Genomic DNA, 19989 nt, shown 5'->3' with positions numbered 1-19989 from the left:
TTAAGTGCATTTATTGAGTGCTTATTGGAGGGTTGGCATTATTCTAAGCTCATTATATGTTTTTAACTCATTTAATTTTCACAACAACCCTGTAAGGTGGGTTGTGCTATTTCCCTCATTTTACAGAGGAGGGATTGGAAGTATAGAACAGGATGGTAACAGCAGGTCACCTGCCAGCTGATAAGTGGCAGAATGTGAATTTGAATCCAAGGAGTCTCGCTCCAGAGCCCATGTGCTTAACCATGGTACTTAATGTGTCTCTAGAACAAGAGTGTGGCCCTAAAGATGGAGTCAAGTAGGAATATATCCTTTGATGGAAACTGTCCCTCTTATTTACTGAATATAAAAGTGATCTTGATGACCTAAAGCTAGAGAAAGAGAGGGTAGCTCCGTGCTTTAGGACCTATCTGAGAGACCCTCTGGTTCACACTTCATTTGCAAAGTTGGGTCTCCATTAGGCAGCAGGAATGATCTGGATGTCTCAAGAAGTCAGTGTCTTTGAATGAAGGAAAAACAAGAACTTATGTCAGCCACAGGAGGATATGGATATAGTGCATAAAGACCCTTACGAATGATGGTGCCTGCCATTAAGGTCACATCATCTAAAGAAAGTAATTTTCCCTAGGTCTGTGGTTTCCATCCCTCTGCATGCAGCAGAGTCTTGGGGAAGCTTTTAAAAGATACCAATACCTGAACCTTTCAGAGATTTTGGGGCTGAATTGGTCTGGTTCTTTGTTTCAAAGCTCCCAAGGCTACTGAGTTGATAGCCATTAATCTTTGATGAAGCTGAGTTTCACCAGAAGGCAGCACTCATCTTAGCAGGGGATTGGACTTCAATCTGCCAAGGGATGGGATATCCAGGAGACAGAGGTTGGAGCCAGGGAAGCAACAAGGGCTAAAGTTAGGGATTGCTACTACAGTGCAAGGTGGCCTGAAACTTGAAGGACACATCTTCACAAGCCACGTCAATTAAGTATTTCCGTGCTAGAGTCATGTAGAAGTGAGTCTCAGAATAGCCCCGAGGCCTAGAGATGCCTCAAAGAGGATACAAGAAGTGAGCCTCTGATACTAGGAAACCCTTCTCTGGATGGAAGTACTGAGGCCTTCTCACTGGCTATTCCCTCTGACACAACTGTTCCTCAAGACCTCTGCCCCATCAGCTCCTTCTGATTCTTTGGGCCTCACCTTGAATGTAATCAGCTCGAGAGGCCTTCTCTGACAACCTGATTTAATTCAGCAAGCAGTCATGATCTGTCCCATCCCCTGTGTTAGTCCTCTGCATAAAACCGATCGCCTTCCTTCATGGACTTATTTGCAGAGTTGATGACACTGTGAGCTCCTCTGACTGCTCACACTTCCCAGCCCTTAGGACCATGCCAGACACACAGTGGGGAACTCAGTATATGTTCGCTGATTTTTATTGACTGAAAGGTCTTGGTAACATCTGCCCTTTCACCTTAGAAAGGGTTGAAGGCAGAAAAAGAGGTGGGGTTTGGTGCCATAGGAGAAGCCTCAGCAGACAGTGGAGGTGAGACCAGGGACAGGAACAGCGGCTGCAGAGGCCGACATTTAACATCAGTTGGGAGCTTTTCATCAACCAGACACTCTGCTGAGCACTCTGTACAGATTCTCCTTTAAACTGCTCACACCACTGCTTTGAGAGAAATACTGTTATTAACCCCATTGTACAAATGAGGCAAGTGAGGTTTACGGACGTTAAATAATTGGCACAAGATCACGGTCAGGGTGGAGCTGGGTCTTCATGGCCTCCCTACACAAAACCTGCTCTGGCCAGCCTTTAGTCAGATTATGCCTACTTAACAAAGATATGGTCTGTCACCTTCCTGTTTCTAAATGGAACATTCGGTTTTCACTCTAGTTACCTAGCTAAAGTTCCTTTTGGAGAACGCATGCCTCTTTCTCAAGGTTGAATCGAAGGGAAAGAAGGTTTTTCTCATCTCTCTCAGGATCTATAGGACAACCTGAGGGTACCTAGAAATAAGGGCTGCTGTGACAGCCCCCACCCTTCTGGGGGCCCCATGTCAAAGGGTCAGAGCTGGGGCCTCACCCTGCTAGTGTGTAACTTTCGTTTTTCTGGAAAAAAAGTTCTCTGAGCATAAGGCCTTCTTAACCATGTAGGGCTTAATGTAGATTTATATAAAAAGGTACTTTAAGTAATTTTTTTTTAATTTTAAGAGGGCTTGTAAATAAGGAAACCCTTAGAGCAAATCTTTTTGTAGAGTGGTGGATCCTTTGGTTAGTGGAAATTATTCATTCCTTGACTTATGTATTGAAGGGTCAGATTTCCTTATGTCTCTAGTGAGTTTGTGTAATTGCATATTCAAAAGATATTTATTGAGTATCTATTTTGTGCCAGATGCCAGGGAACTTAATATGCCATAACAATATCCATTGAACTGGGCAGGAGGCTGCCATCATGGCGCGACAGCAGGGGTGAACTCCCTGACTGATGTCCTGTGTCGTCCTGACAACACCATAGTCCTGTCACTCCAGGGAAGGTCTCTGGCCTCTGCCCTCCTGCCCTCATCTGCGACCCTGGGACATATGATGTGTGCAGAGGAAGTTTGTTAAAATAGCCTCGGACAAGACAGTAGGAGAAAATAGAGGGAGAAATAATAATAACCCCCAATTTTTAGTAATAATAGCTTGATGATATGGTAAATTAGAATGGTTGGTTCCTTATCATCAAATATTGATGACTAGGTAGTGATTGCCAATGAGACTTCATTGATTCATGCTCAACCAATGGCTTTTCCTATCAATTCCCAGCATCCAGGAGCAAGACAAGAGGCTTCAGGCTCTGTGGAATGCTTGTGAAAAGTTGCCCAAAGCCAACCACAACAACATCCGGTAAGTGCATATTGCAGAAATGTGGATCCAGCTTGTGGAAGCCCCAGACGCACAGTTTCCCAGCTAAAAGTCATGGTAACTAGCGTGCATGGCATTTTCTGGTGTCCACGTGTATTGTTAACACACATGGTCTCTCTTAAACCTCAAACAGCCCTGTGAGATAAGGCAGGCATAATTATTACCCTTTTACAGTTAAGGAAACGGGACTTGAAGAAGCTGTAGCACCTAACTACTCGTTGGCTGATTCAGTTAAGTTCTTTGATTTACAGGGAGCGAGGATTCGTGCAAGCTCTCTTAGGATATTGGGGATTTGTGGTCAAGATAGGTGTTCAGGGACACCTGGGAGAAGCTGGCAGAGGCAGAAGTGTCCTTGAGCCAGTCCACAGGAGGAAGAGGCGAGAGAGAGTCTTCTCCAGTGCTGCTCCATCCGAGAGCCCCAGACACTTTTCTTGCTGTCTTGCTTTCTTCCCTCCTGTCTCTCACTTTTCTTGCTGCCACCTGGGATTTTACTTCCTGCCGCTCTGCAGATCTCTCCCCACCCCGGCTCCCTCTCCTTCACACTTTCTGCTTCCTCATCGCTTGGTCTTGCCAGCACCCACCTGGTCCTGCCATCCTTCCTCCGTGCTTCTTAGGATGCAGATTTTCAGCGCCAGCTCCTGCTGCCATCTGCCTGATTATTTCTGTTTTCCTGTTAAAAAATCCCAAGAGCGACAGTATGGTGGTGCCTCAAAAAATTAAACATAGAATTACCATTTGATCCAGCAATTCCACTTCTGAGTGTATACCCCAAAGAATTGAAAGCAGCGACTTGGTATTTGGACACCCGTGTTTACAGCAGCAGCATTCACAGTAGCCAAAAGGTGGAAACCCAAATGTCCACCAGTGGATAAACTGATTTTTAAAAAATGTGGGATATTCATACAATGGAGTAGGAAATTCTGATTCTTGCTACAACGTGTATGACCCTTGAGGACAGTTTGCTAAGAGAAATAAGCCAGACGCAAAAGGACAGATACTGTGTGACTCCACTTATATGCGGTACCTGGAGTCGTGAAATTCATGGAGGCAGGAGAATGGTGGTTGGGGAGGGAGAAATGAGAGTTGTTTTATGGTGGCACCGTTTCATTTGGAAAGATGAGAAAGTTCTGGAGATGGTGGTGGTGGTTGCATCACAGTCTGAGTGTATTTAATGCCCCTGAAGTATACACCTGCAAGTGGGTAAAATGGTAAATTTTATATATATGAGGGTCCTTCAGAAAGTTCACGGAAAAATAAAATTAAGAGATAATACAAATCTTTTACGAGGCTTTTGAAGTGCCCTTGTATTTTACCACAATTTAAAAAAAAAATCAGGCTGGCTAGGTAGCTGAGTTGGTTAGAGTGTGGTGTTGTAACACCAAGGTCAAGGGTTCAGATCCCCGTACCAGCCAGCCTCCCAAAAAACCCAAAAACAAAATCCCAAGAGCAAGGATTGGATCGCACAGCTCATCCCATGGTGAGGACCACAGCCCTAGGTCACTGGCCCGCTGAGGACTGACTGCTCTCAGCTCAGCTCCCACATCCTGCTCCAACCACCTGTGGCCTCTTGGAGGGTGAGTTATGGTTGGGGAAGACTGTGGGTGGAGTTGGCACCGTGACAGCTTAGTGACTACAGGATAGGACCCTGAATCTGCTGGACTGACAGAAGGTGAGTAAGAACCCCTGAGGGGGTCACTCTGCTGTGATCCAAGCAGCATGGGGTTAGGACCGCAGCCTTTTGCAGCTGAAAGTCCAGGAGAAAACAAGTGCCCCTGGGGCTGCGGGCTTTTTGTCAGGGCCTGGCAGGTTTTTAGGGTGGTTTGCCAGAGCTAATTTTTTTGCTTGATTTGTGCATAGCTTCTTCACTGGCTCTTTTTTTTTTAATGATAATTTTATTGAGCTATAATTCACATACCATCGTACCTTTTTAGAGTGTGCAATTTAATGTTTTTAGTCTATTTGTAGAGTTGTGCGACTACCACTGTTATCTAATTTCAGAACATTTTCATCCTGCCAAAAGGAAACCCTGTTCACATTAGCAGTCGCTCCTCATTTCCCTCAACCCTGCCCCTGGCAACCGCTACTTTTTGGCTCTATAGATTTGCCTGTTCTGGACATTTCATGTAAGTGGAATAATACAATAAGTGGCCTTTTGTGCCTGGCGTTTTTCACTTAGTGTAATGTTTTCTAGGTTCATCCATGTAGAGGATGTGTGAGGACTTCATTCCTTTTTGTGGCTGAATAATATTCCATTGTATGGATGGACCACATGTTATTTACTCGCTCATCCCTTGTTGGGATATTTGGGTGGATTCCACTTTTTGGCTGTTACGAATAGTGCTGCTGTGCACATTCATGTACAAGTTTGTGTGTGGACATATTTCTCTTGGGTATATCCCTAACAATGGAATTGCTGGATCATATGCTAAGTCTACATTTGACTTCTTTATTGAATCTCTCCAGAAAGCCCAACTGAGGGTAATTCCAGGGGACACCACCCCTAGCATATAGATGTTCCTCCTGGTGATACGCGAGCACTTTGTTATCTCCTCTGCACACAGGGAGGATGGCAGGTGACAGAAGTTTGAAAAGAAGGAGGAACTTTAGGTTATTATATACTGAGTCAAAAGGAACAATGGAGAACTTTTCTGGCCAGTGTTAGTCGAAGTTCACTGAGTGAGATCTGAGTCTGTCTGCTTTTGAAAAGAGTACAGAATTCCCATTTCCTGATGTGTGACGCATCTTCATCAAGTTGCAGGTTATATGAGTCTCGTTGTCAGTAAGATGTGTTGCGTGAGAGAAGCTTCTACCCAGTCCTAGGGGAACGTGGTGTTAAATGCTGGCTAAACCTGGGTCCTTCTAATTTCCTTTCAGATACTTGATCAAATTTCTATCCAAGCTGTCAGAATATCAAGATGTAAACAAGATGACTCCCAGTAACATGGCCATTGTTTTAGGGCCCAACCTGCTGTGGCCGCAAGCGGAAGGGTGAGTACAGGGAGGAGAGGCACAGAGCCATGCGGACGGGGCTGCAGGGCAGGGCCGGCGGGGCCCTGCTGATCACCAGCCTCACTTATTTCCCAAGTCCTAGTCCTGTTGTGGCCTGCTCCCTCCATAGGCTGAGGAGGAGGCCCAGAGTTCTGCAGATCTTTCTCATCAATAATAGTCGCAGAGCTGCAGGTCTCAAGCAAGGGTCTTCTCTGAGCTAATCTAAGAGTCAGGGTGAGAGGAAGGAGGACAAGGGGTGTGATGGCACCAGACAAGGCAAGCTCTTTCACTGTCTCGTAAGAAGACACCCCCAGGGGCAGGACTCAGAGGGGTGGAAGGCTGTCTCCAAAGGGAGCCGAGCTTGGAAGAGGAAGAGCCCAGCAGTGATGAGAATCACACTGCACCTTGAAAGTGCCTTCGTGGGTTGTATCAGTCCACTTATGTTGCTTATAACAAAATATGTGGAGCTGGGTGATTTATAAAGAAAATGACATTTATTGCTTACAGTTTCTGAGGCTGAGAAGTCCAAAGTCCATCTGGTGGCAGTGACAGTGACCCAGGGGTGTCACATTGCAAATGGTGGAAGCAGAGAGAGAGAAAGACAGACTCTCCTCTTCTTTTAAAGCCCTCAGAACCACACCCCTGACCACCATTTTTAACCCATTCACTACTGCACGGTCCTACAACCCAATCACCTCTTCAAAGCCCCACCTTGCAATTACCATAATAGGATTTCCCACCCTGTTAACAGTTACAGTGGGGGCTAAGTTTTTAATACATAAAACTTGGGGGACACAATTCAAACTTCAATGAGTTTTGGGGAGACAGTTCAGTCCACTACATGGGTATTGCTCATTTACACGTCTCCTGTAAGGAGGGCTCCTGGCCTTGTCCCCACCTGTAGATGGGTAAAGAGAAGCTCAGAAAGATGAAGTGTCCTTCCCAAGAGAAAGCGTGCTCTCAAGCTTCGGTCTGCAGGGTTCCAATCCAGGGCCCCTTCTGGGGCTCTGTGGCCAGAGAACTGTGGGCCTCTCACCCTGCTCTCCTCTGCTGTGTGCTTGCAGGAACATCACTGAGATGATGACCACAGTTTCGCTGCAGATTGTTGGGATCATTGAACCTATCATCCAGCATGCAGACTGGTTCTTCCCTGGGGGTACGTGGCCGCATCTAGGTCTGGGGGCAAGAGGCAGGGAGCAGAAATATTGCTGCTGAGTTATGAGCCTTTGAAACCAAGTACCGCTGCTCACAGTTTCTTGTTTCTTTTGTTTATAACCCTCCCCCACATGCACACACACACACACACACACACACAAATGCACCCAGGTATTGGGGTGGAGTCATGGCAGCTTCCTACACTGTAATCACTGTCTGTGGGATGTTCACTTCACCTGTCCAGGTGTCCACTGCTCTAACCATGTCCATGGATTCTACTAGTCTAATCTCCAAACCATGGTTTCTTCAAATCTGTGAGTCACCCAACTTTGGTACAGGAAGGAAAGAGCGAGCCTCTACTCCAAGCCCTTTGCTTTATAGATGTAGAGGGAGGGCGTGACCTGATATGAGTGGGGACTGTTACCCAGGGCTCTCGGGTCACCTGGGTGCCATCCTTTTACTACCTTAAGCTGTGCCCTTTGAGTTGCCCCTCAGTGTGTAAAGGTGGAGCTCACAGGCAATCAGATTCTTTTTTGTGCCTAGTTCAAAATCGGGCTCTCAAGGCAGCTTCCTTAGAGGGAGTTTCCGAGATGTTCAGAGCCATGGAAGCATCATTGCATAATATATGACTCTTCCTGGTGACAGTTTTGAAGAGGCAGGTGTGGTTGCACCAAATTTGGTGTTTGCTTTGAAAAAAAATCGGCGCTGTACCTTATGGCTAGCAAACGTTAGGGTGTGCTGTCAGCTGTGAGACAGCAGCCATTAACTCGTAAGGATAAAATGTTAATAATTCTGTGCTCTGTCCATCAGAGAGAATCAGTTAATGCTGATCTAACAAGGAAGTAGTTTGATTATCATTCTTTCGCTTCATGTGTTTTGGCTGTGAAAGCCCTACACTTCTGATCTCCTAAGAGTTCTATTAATCATACAAGGTTGGGTCAGGGTAGGAAATCAAGATAAAGAAATAAAGCATATAGGGGTTGAAGGCAGTAATTCTGTAGGTTCCGTGGATTTGCTAATTTATTACCATTGCACACAGAATTGTGCAGGGCTACGTCATTGCTATTGATTAGGAAAGGATGGGATGAGTACTTCTCTGATTCTACTTGATAGCCAACAACCTTAATGAAATCTCTTACTATTTCTAGCCTTTTTAAATTTATTCTCCTTGGTTTTCCAGAAAGACAATACAATCATCCACAAATATTAATATTGCCTCTTATTTTATTTTCTTGACTGATTCCATTGGCTAGCACTTCTCAAATAGTGTTGAATAACAGCGGCAGTCATGGGCACTGTCATTTTTCCTGATTTGATTCAGACTTTTCTGGTGTTTTACTCTTACACATGTGGTTTGAGAAAGATGATTTTTGCCTTTTTCAGCAAGTGCCCATCTGTTTCTATTTTACTTAAGTTTTTTCTTAAGTCACAAGTAGACATTGCTTTGTTAGATGCCTGTCTAGGTGATCATCACACATGCCCTCTTCTTTGGCCTATGATGAATTACATTAATAAGTACATTAATATCAAGAAATTACCTAGCGTGGAACCACGGGGTGAATTTTTCTAGGGATGAAGTGTGAAGGAGAGGCTGTCTGTGTTCATCCTTCTGCCCAGGAAGGGTGTGACAGACCAAGAATTCACGTATGCCGATTCTTTCTCCCCCACAGAGATAGAGTTCAACATTACAGGCAATTATGGGAGCCCGGTACACGTGAACCATAATGCCAACTACAGCTCCATGCCCTCCCCAGACATGGACCCTGCCGACCGGCGCCAGCCCGAGCAGGCCCGCCGGCCCCTCAGCGTCGCCACGGATAACATGATGCTGGAGTTTTACAAAAAGGATGGGTATGAACTAATGTCCCTTTCTCAGCATTGGGGATTGGGGGCATTGGGGGTGGGGAGCAGTGAGATGTAAGAAAACCAAGAGGGACAGGAAGGCTCTGCTTACCGTCACCAGGTTAGGTGACATGTAGCAATTAAACTGCTACTTCATTCTTGTTACTTTCATCTGTACCATCTGGGACAAGTCTCTTTGGCTTGCTTCCCTTCAGACCAGAGGTAAGTACAGGCTTCCTAGCTGACGTGATTGTGATCAGTACTAATTAGTTCTCATCAAAAGAAAAATAAAAGTTGATCAGTGAGGGGAATTGGGAAAAAAAAAAATCCATAAGCACTTTACTTTGACTCAAAACATATAAATGTATGTCGGTTCTCGAATCTTCAGTGGCTTGACTTTGGGTATAGAGCTGAACATTTGCATACTTCAGAAGCATCCTGCATAAACACCTCTAATGCATAGTTTAACATTCCCAGTTTCAATCTCTTGAAAATAGACTGAGAACCTAAAACTTGAAGCAATCTCAGTGTAAAATCCTTGTGGGTTTTTAAGATGTTTTTCTCACTTTTATGATTTACACCCATACTTTCTTTGGTGCAGTTGTTATGAGACTCATAAATGCATTCAACTTAGTTTGCATAAGAACCCTCCCCACATTCATATTGAATCCATTTCCATAAGGTTTAACTGCATGATGTGCTTCCCATAATGAGTACCATGGGCATACACAGGTTTCATAACAAGCACAGCTGACTCATGGTAAGCACATCCTCAGCCACGGCAACCAAAGTCTGTGGACTTATGAGAACGTTCAGCAAGCTAAAGGCAGCAGTTGATATGTCTTACAGAAGGAAGGGGTTGCACTGGTTGGTCAAGCAAGTCAGGTAAACTTTGGTTAGGCATTAAAAATGACTACTATAAAATAAAATTTAGCAACTGCTCCTTCAGGACAGATGGGAGCATAAGGCATTGAATGGGTGTATCAGAAATGCAGACAGCAGGAAGTAAAGCAGCTACAACTTTCCCCTGACAGACCACTGACAGCCAGAAATGTCTGCTTGTTAGACCTATGGCCTAAGGGGCTCAGGAGGGAAGGTTGAAAACTCAGGAACTATAGGGGTGCAGGAGTCTTATTTTCACCCATCTTTTTGGGTGGGAGTTGGGATTGGAGACCTGGACCCATTTCCTGTGATGGTGGTGGCATCGTCAGAGTGGCTGGTGTCCCCGCTTGACCCCTCACTCATCAGAGACAGTTCATGTGGGCAGGTGGGGTGTCTGTGTGCTGTGCCTTTGTTTGTTGTTCCCTGTTGTCTTAGCCTGTCTTCTGTCGCTTGTAATAGAATACCTGAAACTTGGTAGTTCATAAAGAAACGGAATTTATTTCTTACAGTGTGGGAGGCTGGGAGGTCCAAGGTCAAGGGGGTACAGCTGTTGAGGGTCTTTGTGCTGGTGGGGACTCTGCAGAGTCTCGAGGCAGTGCGGGGCATCACATGGGGAGGGGCTGAGTGTGCTCACTCAGGTCTTTCTGCCTCTTCTTATAAAGCCACCAGTCCAGTCCTGTGGTAACCCATTAATCCGCTAACCCATTAATCCATGAACGGATTAATCTGTCCGTGAGAACAGAGCCTCATGACCCAATCACCTCTTAAAGGCCCCACCTTTCACATACCATGATTGGATTTTCCACCCTATTAATACTGTTACAGTGAGGATTAAGCTTCAACATGAGTTTTAGAGGGAACACACATTCAAACCACAGCATCTGTCTAGAGGAGAAGGAAAAAATGGAAATTCTTAGAAATTCAAGTGAGTAGGGAAAATTTCTTAAATCTATAAAAAGGAGCATCAAATCTCTCTCTGAGAGAGAGAGAGAGAGAGAGAGAGAGAGAGAGCGAACTATAGAGTGGATTGGAATATGTTTTTAAGTCTCATTCTAAGTGACTCAGTTGCTTTGTGAAATTTCTCTCAGGTAAGGGGATGCCCTTGAGGGTAAATTCTGGTCCTAGCTGGGATGCAGAGAACTCCTCACATTTGGTCCCAGGTGTTTCTGCCTCAGAGGTGGGCTACTCCATCCTCCCTGTGACCTGGCCTGATTCCCAGTGCCCCTGGAAGGCCATCCAGATGGCCTCTAAGAGGGAGTTATCACTGGCCCACTATAGTATGCAAGCAGGTGCAGAAGCTTGAACGATGGTGTTTTAAGCATATGCCTCATCACCAATAAAGTCCTCTTGCTTATGAACTTTGTAAATGATATGCCCATTCTGTGTGCCATTCTGATTTAAAGTTGAAACTGCCACCATCTATTTTGAGTGTAGGAGATGCACTATATAAATTATTGTTGTACATGAAATAAAATATATTTTATATAAAATTTGAATTAAATATTAAATTTAATGGAGGTCTTACCAGTTTACGACTCTTTCTGAGTTGTCTGGGGTTTAGCATCAGTATATATGTATGTTTTAATGTACTGTGAGCTTGTGGAAGGTCAGTTTTTAACTGGCTTTATAGTTAAAAACTCTAAAGTTGTGAGTAAGTGTTCTGAGGGAGAGGAAAGGAATTTGCATTCTTGAGTCGCTTTGTTATCTTAGCAATATTAGGGGAATTTTTTACATTTGTCCTCAGTTCTGATGTTTTAAAAATCTGTGAGCTTTATTTTGAAGTCTTCAGACTGCCCTCTGAAACACTGACAAATTAAAGCTCACATTATTAAAGTGTTTTGAACAGGTTAAAAAAGGAAATATGAATTATATATCAATAAATCTGTTACTTTAAAAAACAAAGAAAATTTGAGGCAAAAAAGTGGATAAAATTTCAAAGAAATAGTAAGTTCCCCATCTGTGTCAGTGACATTTTCCTGGGCTGATGACTGTCACATCCTAGGGGTCATACAAAGTGGTTACGATTTAGGACTCTGGTCCTGATGCCTTTCTGATTCATGACACAGGAAACTGAGTTTGTTCAGTGAGTTCTGGGGTCAGAGTCAGGAGCTCACATGTACATTTTTTATCATTGTGGTAGGCAGAATAAGCCCCCCACCCCACCAAAAGATATCAGGTCATAAACCCTGGAACCTTATATAGGAAAAGGATCTTTATAGAGGTGATTAAAATAAGCATCTTGAAATAAGGAGATTACTCTGGATTATCAAGGTGGGCCCTACATGACATCACATGCATCCTTGTAAGAGGGAGGCAGAAGGAAATTTTACTACATACACAGGATTTTACTACAGGAGGAGATGTGAAGATGGAGCAGAGAGAGATCTGAAGATGTGGCTACAAGCCAAGGAATGCTGACAGCCACCAAAAGCTGGATGAGGCACAGGGGCACGGGATGGATTCTCCCCTAGAGCCTCTGGAGGGAGCATGCCCCACTGACACCTTGATTTTGGCCCAGTGATACTGATTCTGGAATTTTGGCTTTCAGAACTATGAGAAAATAAATTTCTTTCATTTACCAACTTTGTGCTTCTTGTTACAGCAGCCACAGGAAACTAATATGACTGTCTACTCTAGTGACACACCAGGAGCTAAGTGGAAAAGATGGTAGCAGATGCTTTGATTGTCCTTCACTGAGCATTGGAATCTAATTGCCCTCCCTTCCCATCTGAGTTGGCCTTGTGATTTACTTGACTAACAGGATGTGGCAGAAGTGATGTTCTGGGACTTCTGAGGCTAGGTCAGAAGAAGCCTTGTCCATTCATCCTGGGTGTCTGGGGACACAGCGACCATGCTTCACGGAAGTCCAAGCATCCCCTTGGAGAGAAATTGGGGCCCCCAGCCTTAGCCCCTGTTGTGCACTGGGCTGACAGCCAGCTGTCTGAGTGAGTGGTCTTGGATTCATCAGACTACCTCAGCAGATGCCATTTGGAGCAGATAAGCCGTCCCTGCCAAGCCCTGCCAAAACTGGACTTGTGACTAAGATAAATAACCTACTAAGTTTTGGGGGTGGTTTGTCACATAACAAAGATAGCCAGAACAAGCTTTAAAACAAAGAATACTGATGTCCTGCACCCCCTCCCAAATCCTTCAATCTGATTTAATTGGCCTTGCCTGGGATTGGTATGTCTTTAAAGCACTCCCGGTGATTCCGATGTGCATCCAGGTTTGAGAATCCCTGAATGTCCTGCACCCCCTCCCAAATCCTTCAATCTGATTTAATTGGCCTTGCCTGGGATTGGTACGTCTTTAAAGCACTCCCGGTGATTCCGATGTGCATCCAGGTTTGAGAATCCCTGAATCACAGGATAATTTTGCCATTCTGAATAAAGAATCTGGCAATAGTACAATTTTTATTTTTATTTTTGGGGCTGGCCACAATTTTTTTTTAATTTGTCAGTATGTTACTTTAGCCATTGAATGTTGGTGCGGTACATTGTCAACTCTGCCAATACAATTAAACCAATTTTTTCAGTATATGACTTCTTAAGTCTTTAACATGCTGTTACCTGCCACAAATCTCCACAAGGGGGCTGTGGCATGCATTATTTTCCAAATTTATTAGATTACAGAACCTGAGACCATCACAACTAGTGCGTCAAGGGACTTGTTTTTGTAATTACAGATACTGATATCTTTTGTAGATCCTACAGTGGAGGGATGGCCAACACATAAGAAAAAAGTAACCCCCTTTTTTTTTTTTTTTAAAGGGATTATGTCATGGATAGGTGGTGCAATAATTTTATTTTGGAGCCTGAGCTTATAACAAGGTTACCTAGGAAGTAATCTGCATACCAGTGGGACTCGTATTTTGACTCATATTTTGGTTTAGCATTATCCAAATGGAACTTTCAGAGGTGTATTCTTGGCCTAGGCCTCCTACCTCTGCTTTCTCCCCAGGACTTACACATTTACAGATGCCAGGACCAAGTCTGAAATGTTGTCAGAGGACTTTGGCCTTTACTTGTAGTGGGGAGATTAAGATGTGCTGTTGCTACTTATTTAGAGGAGTTATTCCCAGAAGCACTGGAAAATGCCTAATTTTTATTTTTTTTTAACCCCTCGCTGGGTAGATATTAGGCAAGGCCAAGTCTTAGGAGCTTTAAGTGAGTACCTTTGGTATCCAGGGCACCATCTGGTGACCCCAGCAGTCCCCTACCACTGCAGCAGGGCCACCAAGTTCATTTTACAGTCTCTGAGCTTCCATGACCTCAATGGATATTTGGGAAGCTTCAGTGGATATCTGGGAAGCTACCAGGTTTTCTTGTCTCATCTTTCTTGGCTGGACTTTGCCAAATGTAATTAGTCCCCAGAACAAAAATCAAGACTTTCCAAATATCTATAGAATTGACTACTTCACAGCCATATATTGGCTGACACCTCCTCTGGCTAGGGTCGTTCCTAATGAGGATTCAAAACAGCACTGCAGAATCTGTCCTTCAGAAGAAAAAACAAAATCTGCTAACCCCTGACAACTTATTACCTAGAGTGGCCCAAAGCAAACTTCTGCTCAGTGATAAGTGTATTCTACCTGAAGACACCTATTCTTGGAGTTGGGATCTTGCTGAATTTCACATTTTGGCTTCTTTTCTTTTCTTGGGGCAGGCCTTTGTCTCTTAATTTTTGTAAGCACTCCGTCCAGGATAGGGTGTCTCAATGGCAGAGCACTAGCCAAGGTTGAAGCTGGGAGTGTGGGTTGGAAGATCCTGACCCACAACTTCTAGTGGGCAGGTGTGTAGTAGATGTACCCTATGGTTCTGTAACTGAATTTATCAGCTCTCTCCTCCGCACTACAATTTCTCAACAAAGACAGGCTTACTCTAAACCCTGCCATCCTTGAGTGATTGCATGTTTCCTGTTTACCCCATCACAGTGCCAGTCACCTCCTCACATCTAAGTTCAGGTGGCTTAGAAGTGAGCAGATGACTTGTACCGATTTCCCTTCAGCTGCTCTAGTTGATGGTTGAACAATGGGAGGTGGCGATTTGAGCCTTCTGGACCTCATCATCAAGGTCACTTCATTTGTCCCCTTGAGTCTCCCAACAGTTCTGTCAGTCCTGCACCTCATCCTTTCCCTGTGTGGCCTCCCAGGTTACAGACTAGAAGAGGACTGCCATTGCCTCTGTAGCGTCAAGGAGACATTTGTAGGTCTTACCTCCCTATTCCCTTCCCCTACACACACTATGAGAATAACTGTGTGAACAGCATGACATGCAGAGAACATAGCTCTTTGGAACCAGGCTCCCTCTGAGTTCCAATCCTGGTCACTTAACCTCTGGATGTCTCCATTTCTTTAATGCAAAACGGGGAATGAATAGAAAACCCCAAGCTGTGAGTCATTTTGAGCATTAAATGAAATATTACTATGAAGTGTTTAGAACGATACCTGGCATGTGTTAAGTGTTAGCTGTTTTTAGTACACAGACCAGGTTTTAGAGTGACATCCTTACATGACTTTAAGACAGCAACATGGCTGGGCCCAGTCTGTCCTGACCAAGCCCTTTCTTTGCCACCTCAGGTGCTCAAATGTCTGTATCTGTCTCCACCTTACCATGAGCACCTGAGCTAATTCTGCAAGGACAAAATATACTAAAGCCAAAAGAGAACAGCCAAGGACAGCTGAAGGTCACAGGACACTCCTGTGACATGGAGAACCTGTAGGCAGGGAGAGGTGTGACCATTCCTGGCCAAATCTGCATCTACTACGGTTTGTTCTCCAAAGAACCTTTCAGCCAAGAGGCCTCTTGTTCCTGCCTTCTTTGCTGCCCTGATGACCTGGGCTGGGCAGTGAGACTTAGGAGGGTTTGGGAGGGTCCCCCGTTTATTTTTCTGTCCCCTTAAGCCTAGAGTCATCTGAGTACGCTTTCAGCATCCCCTCCCCTGAAACCCATATTGGCCCATCTAACTCATCAAAGTCATACAAGACTAAGGAACCCAGGGAAAAGGGACTCTTAATGACCTCTTTTTCTTGTTTTTCCCCTTCTCTACTTCTACCAGAGAACTCACCCCAGAATCTTTTGATGTTTAGGACCACCGTTAGGAAGGGAAGAGATCTGATGACAGACCCTGTAAACCCAGTTGACCCAGGTAGGGTCTTCCCAGTAGCTCCATCTCATGCTGTGTCGGATTCACCCATACAGTGTCCTTTTTCCCCCTTCATCAGTTTGGTGCAGATCTGGTTCACTCTCTATTTCCTAATCCTAGAGAATTTCATATACATGTATATCATATGTACTTGGCACCTACAAGGACAGAGCATTATCACTGACACTACCACCAACTGATTTCTTAGTAAGGGATAGGCCTTTATACACACTCTTCCATTGGTTCCTTACAACAACCCGATGGGAGAGATTTATAGTATTACTCCTGTTTTATGGGGATAAACCGAAATAACTCATTCATATCCTACAGTTAGTATTTGGAAAATCTGGGATTCGAACCCAAAATCTCTGCTTCTAAAGCCCACCGTGCTGTGCTGAGCAGGAGAGGATGTGGGGTCCTGCATCCCACATAAATCACCCAAGCCAGCTGCCAGGCCTTTGTATTCCCTCCAGTAAGATGCCACTTGAGAGGCTGGCTGGTTCGTTCAGTTGGTGAGAGCGTACTGCTGAGAACACCAAGGTCCAGGGTCCCCTCCTTTTACCGGCCAGCTGCCAAAGGAAAAAAGAATGTCATTTGATTCTCTGAGTCTCCAACTTATCAACCCCATCAAACACCGTTTGCTTAGCAAGCCAGACCGCTTGCAGGCACACCCTGCCTTCCCACCTTGCACACACTACGACCCGTCATGTGGCCACTCAGCTTCCTCTGCCAGGTAATGGCGCAGAGGCCTGCTAAATATATCTCGGTCCTCAGTAACTGATACATTACCCTCATGGAAATACTGGAAGTGGGAAGGGGTGTCAGTAGCCTCATTATGTGGCAGAGACAGCTCTGCCGAGTCAGCAAATGGTTCAACTTGGACTGGAGGCCTGGCTTGTTCCAGAACCTATTTCATGATGCCATCTCCCATGGAAATTACAAAAATGTGGCTCATGATAGATTGCATCCAAATATAAGGTGCCAGTAGGCAGGGAGGAGTGTACTTCAGTGGGACTACCTTGCCAAAGTGAGGACTTGTCACCTGGCCTAGTCCCACATGAATCCCAACAGTGAGTGGTGACAACTCTGGACTCCCCAGATCCTGCAGGCCCTCCGCCTCCCACCACCCACTCCCCTCCTCTCAGGAGGCACAGAAGAGACAGGTGAGAAGCTTGCTCTGAGGTCATCTCCTGGCTGGATTCTGCTTCGTGCCTTCTGCTTACTGATTTCCAAACCTTTTGCTGCTTAGACATTGTTCCTGGCCTTCGGCTTCTTGCTTTGACCTTGATTCAACTAAAAAGAGATCTGAAAACCAAGTTCTTCCCAGTTTTCACCAGAAGCAGTGGGCTGCAGGAAATCTCTGACATCCAGACTGGCTTTAGGTATCCGTGCAGTGACATCTACTGAAGTCAGATGTTTTTGATTAATTCTACTTTTAATTCCCCTCTTAAGAAGCTCAAGCAGTTTCTTGTTCTGGCTGCTGTTGCTGTTTTTTTTTTTTTTTTTTTGCCCGGCTGGTATGGGGATCCAAACCCATGACCTTGGTGCTATAAGGCTGCTCTCTAAACCACTGAGGTAATTAGCCAGCCTGCTGTTGCTTCTTTATAAGATAAAACAATGAACAGAAACTTGTGAGCTGCTGATGTAACCTTCCAGTTGGATTCCCCCACCTGTGAGTAGCTTCCCCTTCTTGGCAGCACACTGAGCAATTTTTATTATGTGGGTTGAGTTTTATCTAGACATTCGAACACTGAAATGTACCAATTTTCTTCTGAAGGTAAACATACTTTCAGACTGCTGCCTTGGTGATTGATTCACTCTATCAAAATTAATGTTACTGTTTGAAAATGTCAGGGAACTGTTGATACATGTTCACTGTGAACATTCGATGCTGCCTCCCATAAGAAAGTCATTTCAGCTGGGAAAGTGGTGATTACCTACGGCACAGCAGTCTCTTCATAAAGGCAGAAGTGAACATTCAGCTTGTATTTTGCAGTTGCCGACATTTTGCCTGTGATAGTAGGTCTTACTTGGTACTTACCCTGTGCCAAAGGTGGTTCCTTCCCTTGGTAAACCAGGAGAAGGTCTCCAGGTAGCCTGATGTCTGAGGTTACTGATGCTGGGAGATGCCATTGGACACAGAAGGCAGCCCCCTCCAGCTCTGGTCCTGAAGCTCAGGCCTTCCCCAACCCCCCCGCCAAGTGGGAAAGGTCTTTCCAAGTAAAAGAGAATTGGAGCAAAGAAGCAAAGGTGGGGTAAGACTTGCATCCTTTAGGGCTCCTGTCACGTGGGAAACATCTCACAGGCCTGCCATCCTCGCAGACCATTGCAAATAAATGGTATTGGTTCCCTTCCCCAAGTGGAATATATCAAGCTTTCTGTCCTTTTCATCCCCATAAATCCTGAAGCCCTGGGACATAGTTTGATAATCCCCTGCAGCCCACTTTAAATACCAGGGAGTGCAACTGGACTCTGTCCCAGAGTTTTGAGTGGCTTCCAAGAGCATTTCCTATAGAAGGTGCTTATTTACTACTGGAAAGTTCTCAGATCCAAGATAACTTAAAAGATACTGGGTCCAGGAGAGAGACATCCCTCTTTCTTCCTCCCCGTCCCAAGGTGCCTCCTTAAAGCCATCCGGGGAAGATGAGAAATACCAACAAAGGCACTAGACACGAAAGGGTCTCCGGTGATCCCAGGGAGGAAGGGTGTCGGGAAGCTGTCCCATCCCAGTATGTGCTTGGTTTTAGTGTCACTTCTCCACTGTGCTCCTCACAGCAGGCTCCATCTGAGGCATGATTACTTAAATACCAATTCCCACATCCCACCTGCTACCACCAATCTCTGTACTTGAATTTTTTTTTTTTAATCTTGTTACACTTCTACAAAGTAAATGTGACCTTTTTAGGTGGGCAGGATGTCACGGTAGTAGCTTTGTACTTCTGACCCATGTGAGTGACTGTCTGGTGGAGCATAGGTGAGAACGAGCGTGTCTTGGCCCTCAGACCCCCAGCCCACTGTGCTCACATGTGATAGAGACAAATGCTGGCTGGGAGCATGTTTTCTCCCTGCATGAATGTATGTGTCTCCCTCGATATTAGAAATGTGAGTTCTTGCCTGAGCCAGTGAAGCCCCTGACTAAGGACCCCAGTACCAGTTACCTCCTAGACCCAGGCAAAGGGAACTTAGAAGAGAGCAGATGGCTACTTCTGCCAATTTCTTTCTCTTGAATGACTCCCTTTCCTCCCTGCCCCCCGCCTCCCGATATCAACTCTTTAGCTGCTCTTTATTCACCTGTATGCTTTGCAGGATATGATTTTCATCCATGCAAATGGAAGAAACACTGTAATGAGAGAGACCAACCAAACTAATAATTTCATGGCACTGTAAAAACAAAACAAAAAAACACCCTAAGACCCTGGCCTTGGCAAGAGACCCCCCTGCAGAAAGACAACCTTGATGTCCAAAGGAAGGTGTAGATTTTTTGACACTAATATCTGTATGTTTCTGTCCCTGCAGCCTTAGGAAAATCCAAAGGTACAGTATCCTCTGGTAGCTACAAGGCCATGTTCAGTCTCTTAAAGTAAGCAAGCTATGTTGTAGTGAGCTCTTTGAGAGGGTGAATGTGCCGTGTTTGGTTGCTTGGCCAACTTACTTGAAGCTGTGTGCCCATCATTAAAATAGAATGGAGCCTGGAGAGACAATAGGCATGAGTGGCCCCTTCCCTGCTGTGTAGACAGGTGTGGCCTGCAGAGGTTGCCACGTGGCTGGAGTCCCTGGCAGTGGTGGATCTGGGGCTAGACCCTAAGGTACAAAAAGAAGGATGTATGTTTAGATGTCTCCTGCTGGTCGGTTCCCTGTTCTGGTCTGATGCTGCCTGGTCCCTGTCCTGCCTACTTCCATCTCTGAGTGTCCCCCACCTCCCAGTCTGGCCCCATTCTGCTCTGAGGGACGCTTGGATTCCACACCTTGGGAGCTTGTCGGGCCTTTATCCTAAGGCCAGCTGGCTTTGGCACAGAGTTGCGGCACAGCTTGTTGGCTCCGAGCTGCTCCCTGCCGCGGGGACAGGGCCGCCGGTGCCAAGCCTCGGCT

At 45.3% G+C, this 19989-nt stretch overlaps 1 protein-coding gene across 1 annotated transcript in view; it reads left to right on the top strand.

Annotated features, from left to right (window-relative positions):
* Positions 1-19989, top strand: part of ARHGAP44 (Rho GTPase activating protein 44) — a gene marked incomplete at its 5' end in the record, with an annotated part of 69025 nt that overhangs the window by 34253 nt on the left and 14783 nt on the right. Inside the window, 6 exons of the mRNA XM_008588540.1 lie at positions 2791-2871; positions 5764-5877; positions 6942-7033; positions 8703-8883; positions 19417-19434; positions 19634-19706. Of these exons, the coding sequence (XP_008586762.1) occupies positions 2791-2871; positions 5764-5877; positions 6942-7033; positions 8703-8883; positions 19417-19434; positions 19634-19706 (559 nt within the window). The remainder of the gene's footprint in view (positions 1-2790; positions 2872-5763; positions 5878-6941; positions 7034-8702; positions 8884-19416; positions 19435-19633; positions 19707-19989) is intronic.

This window comes from Galeopterus variegatus, unplaced genomic scaffold (assembly GCF_000696425.1).
Source record: "Galeopterus variegatus unplaced genomic scaffold, G_variegatus-3.0.2 Scaffold4889, whole genome shotgun sequence".
Taxonomy (NCBI): Eukaryota; Metazoa; Chordata; class Mammalia; order Dermoptera; family Cynocephalidae; genus Galeopterus; species Galeopterus variegatus.
The sequence above is the reverse complement of the archived record's forward strand: the minus strand, read 5'-3'. Positions and strand labels throughout refer to the sequence as shown.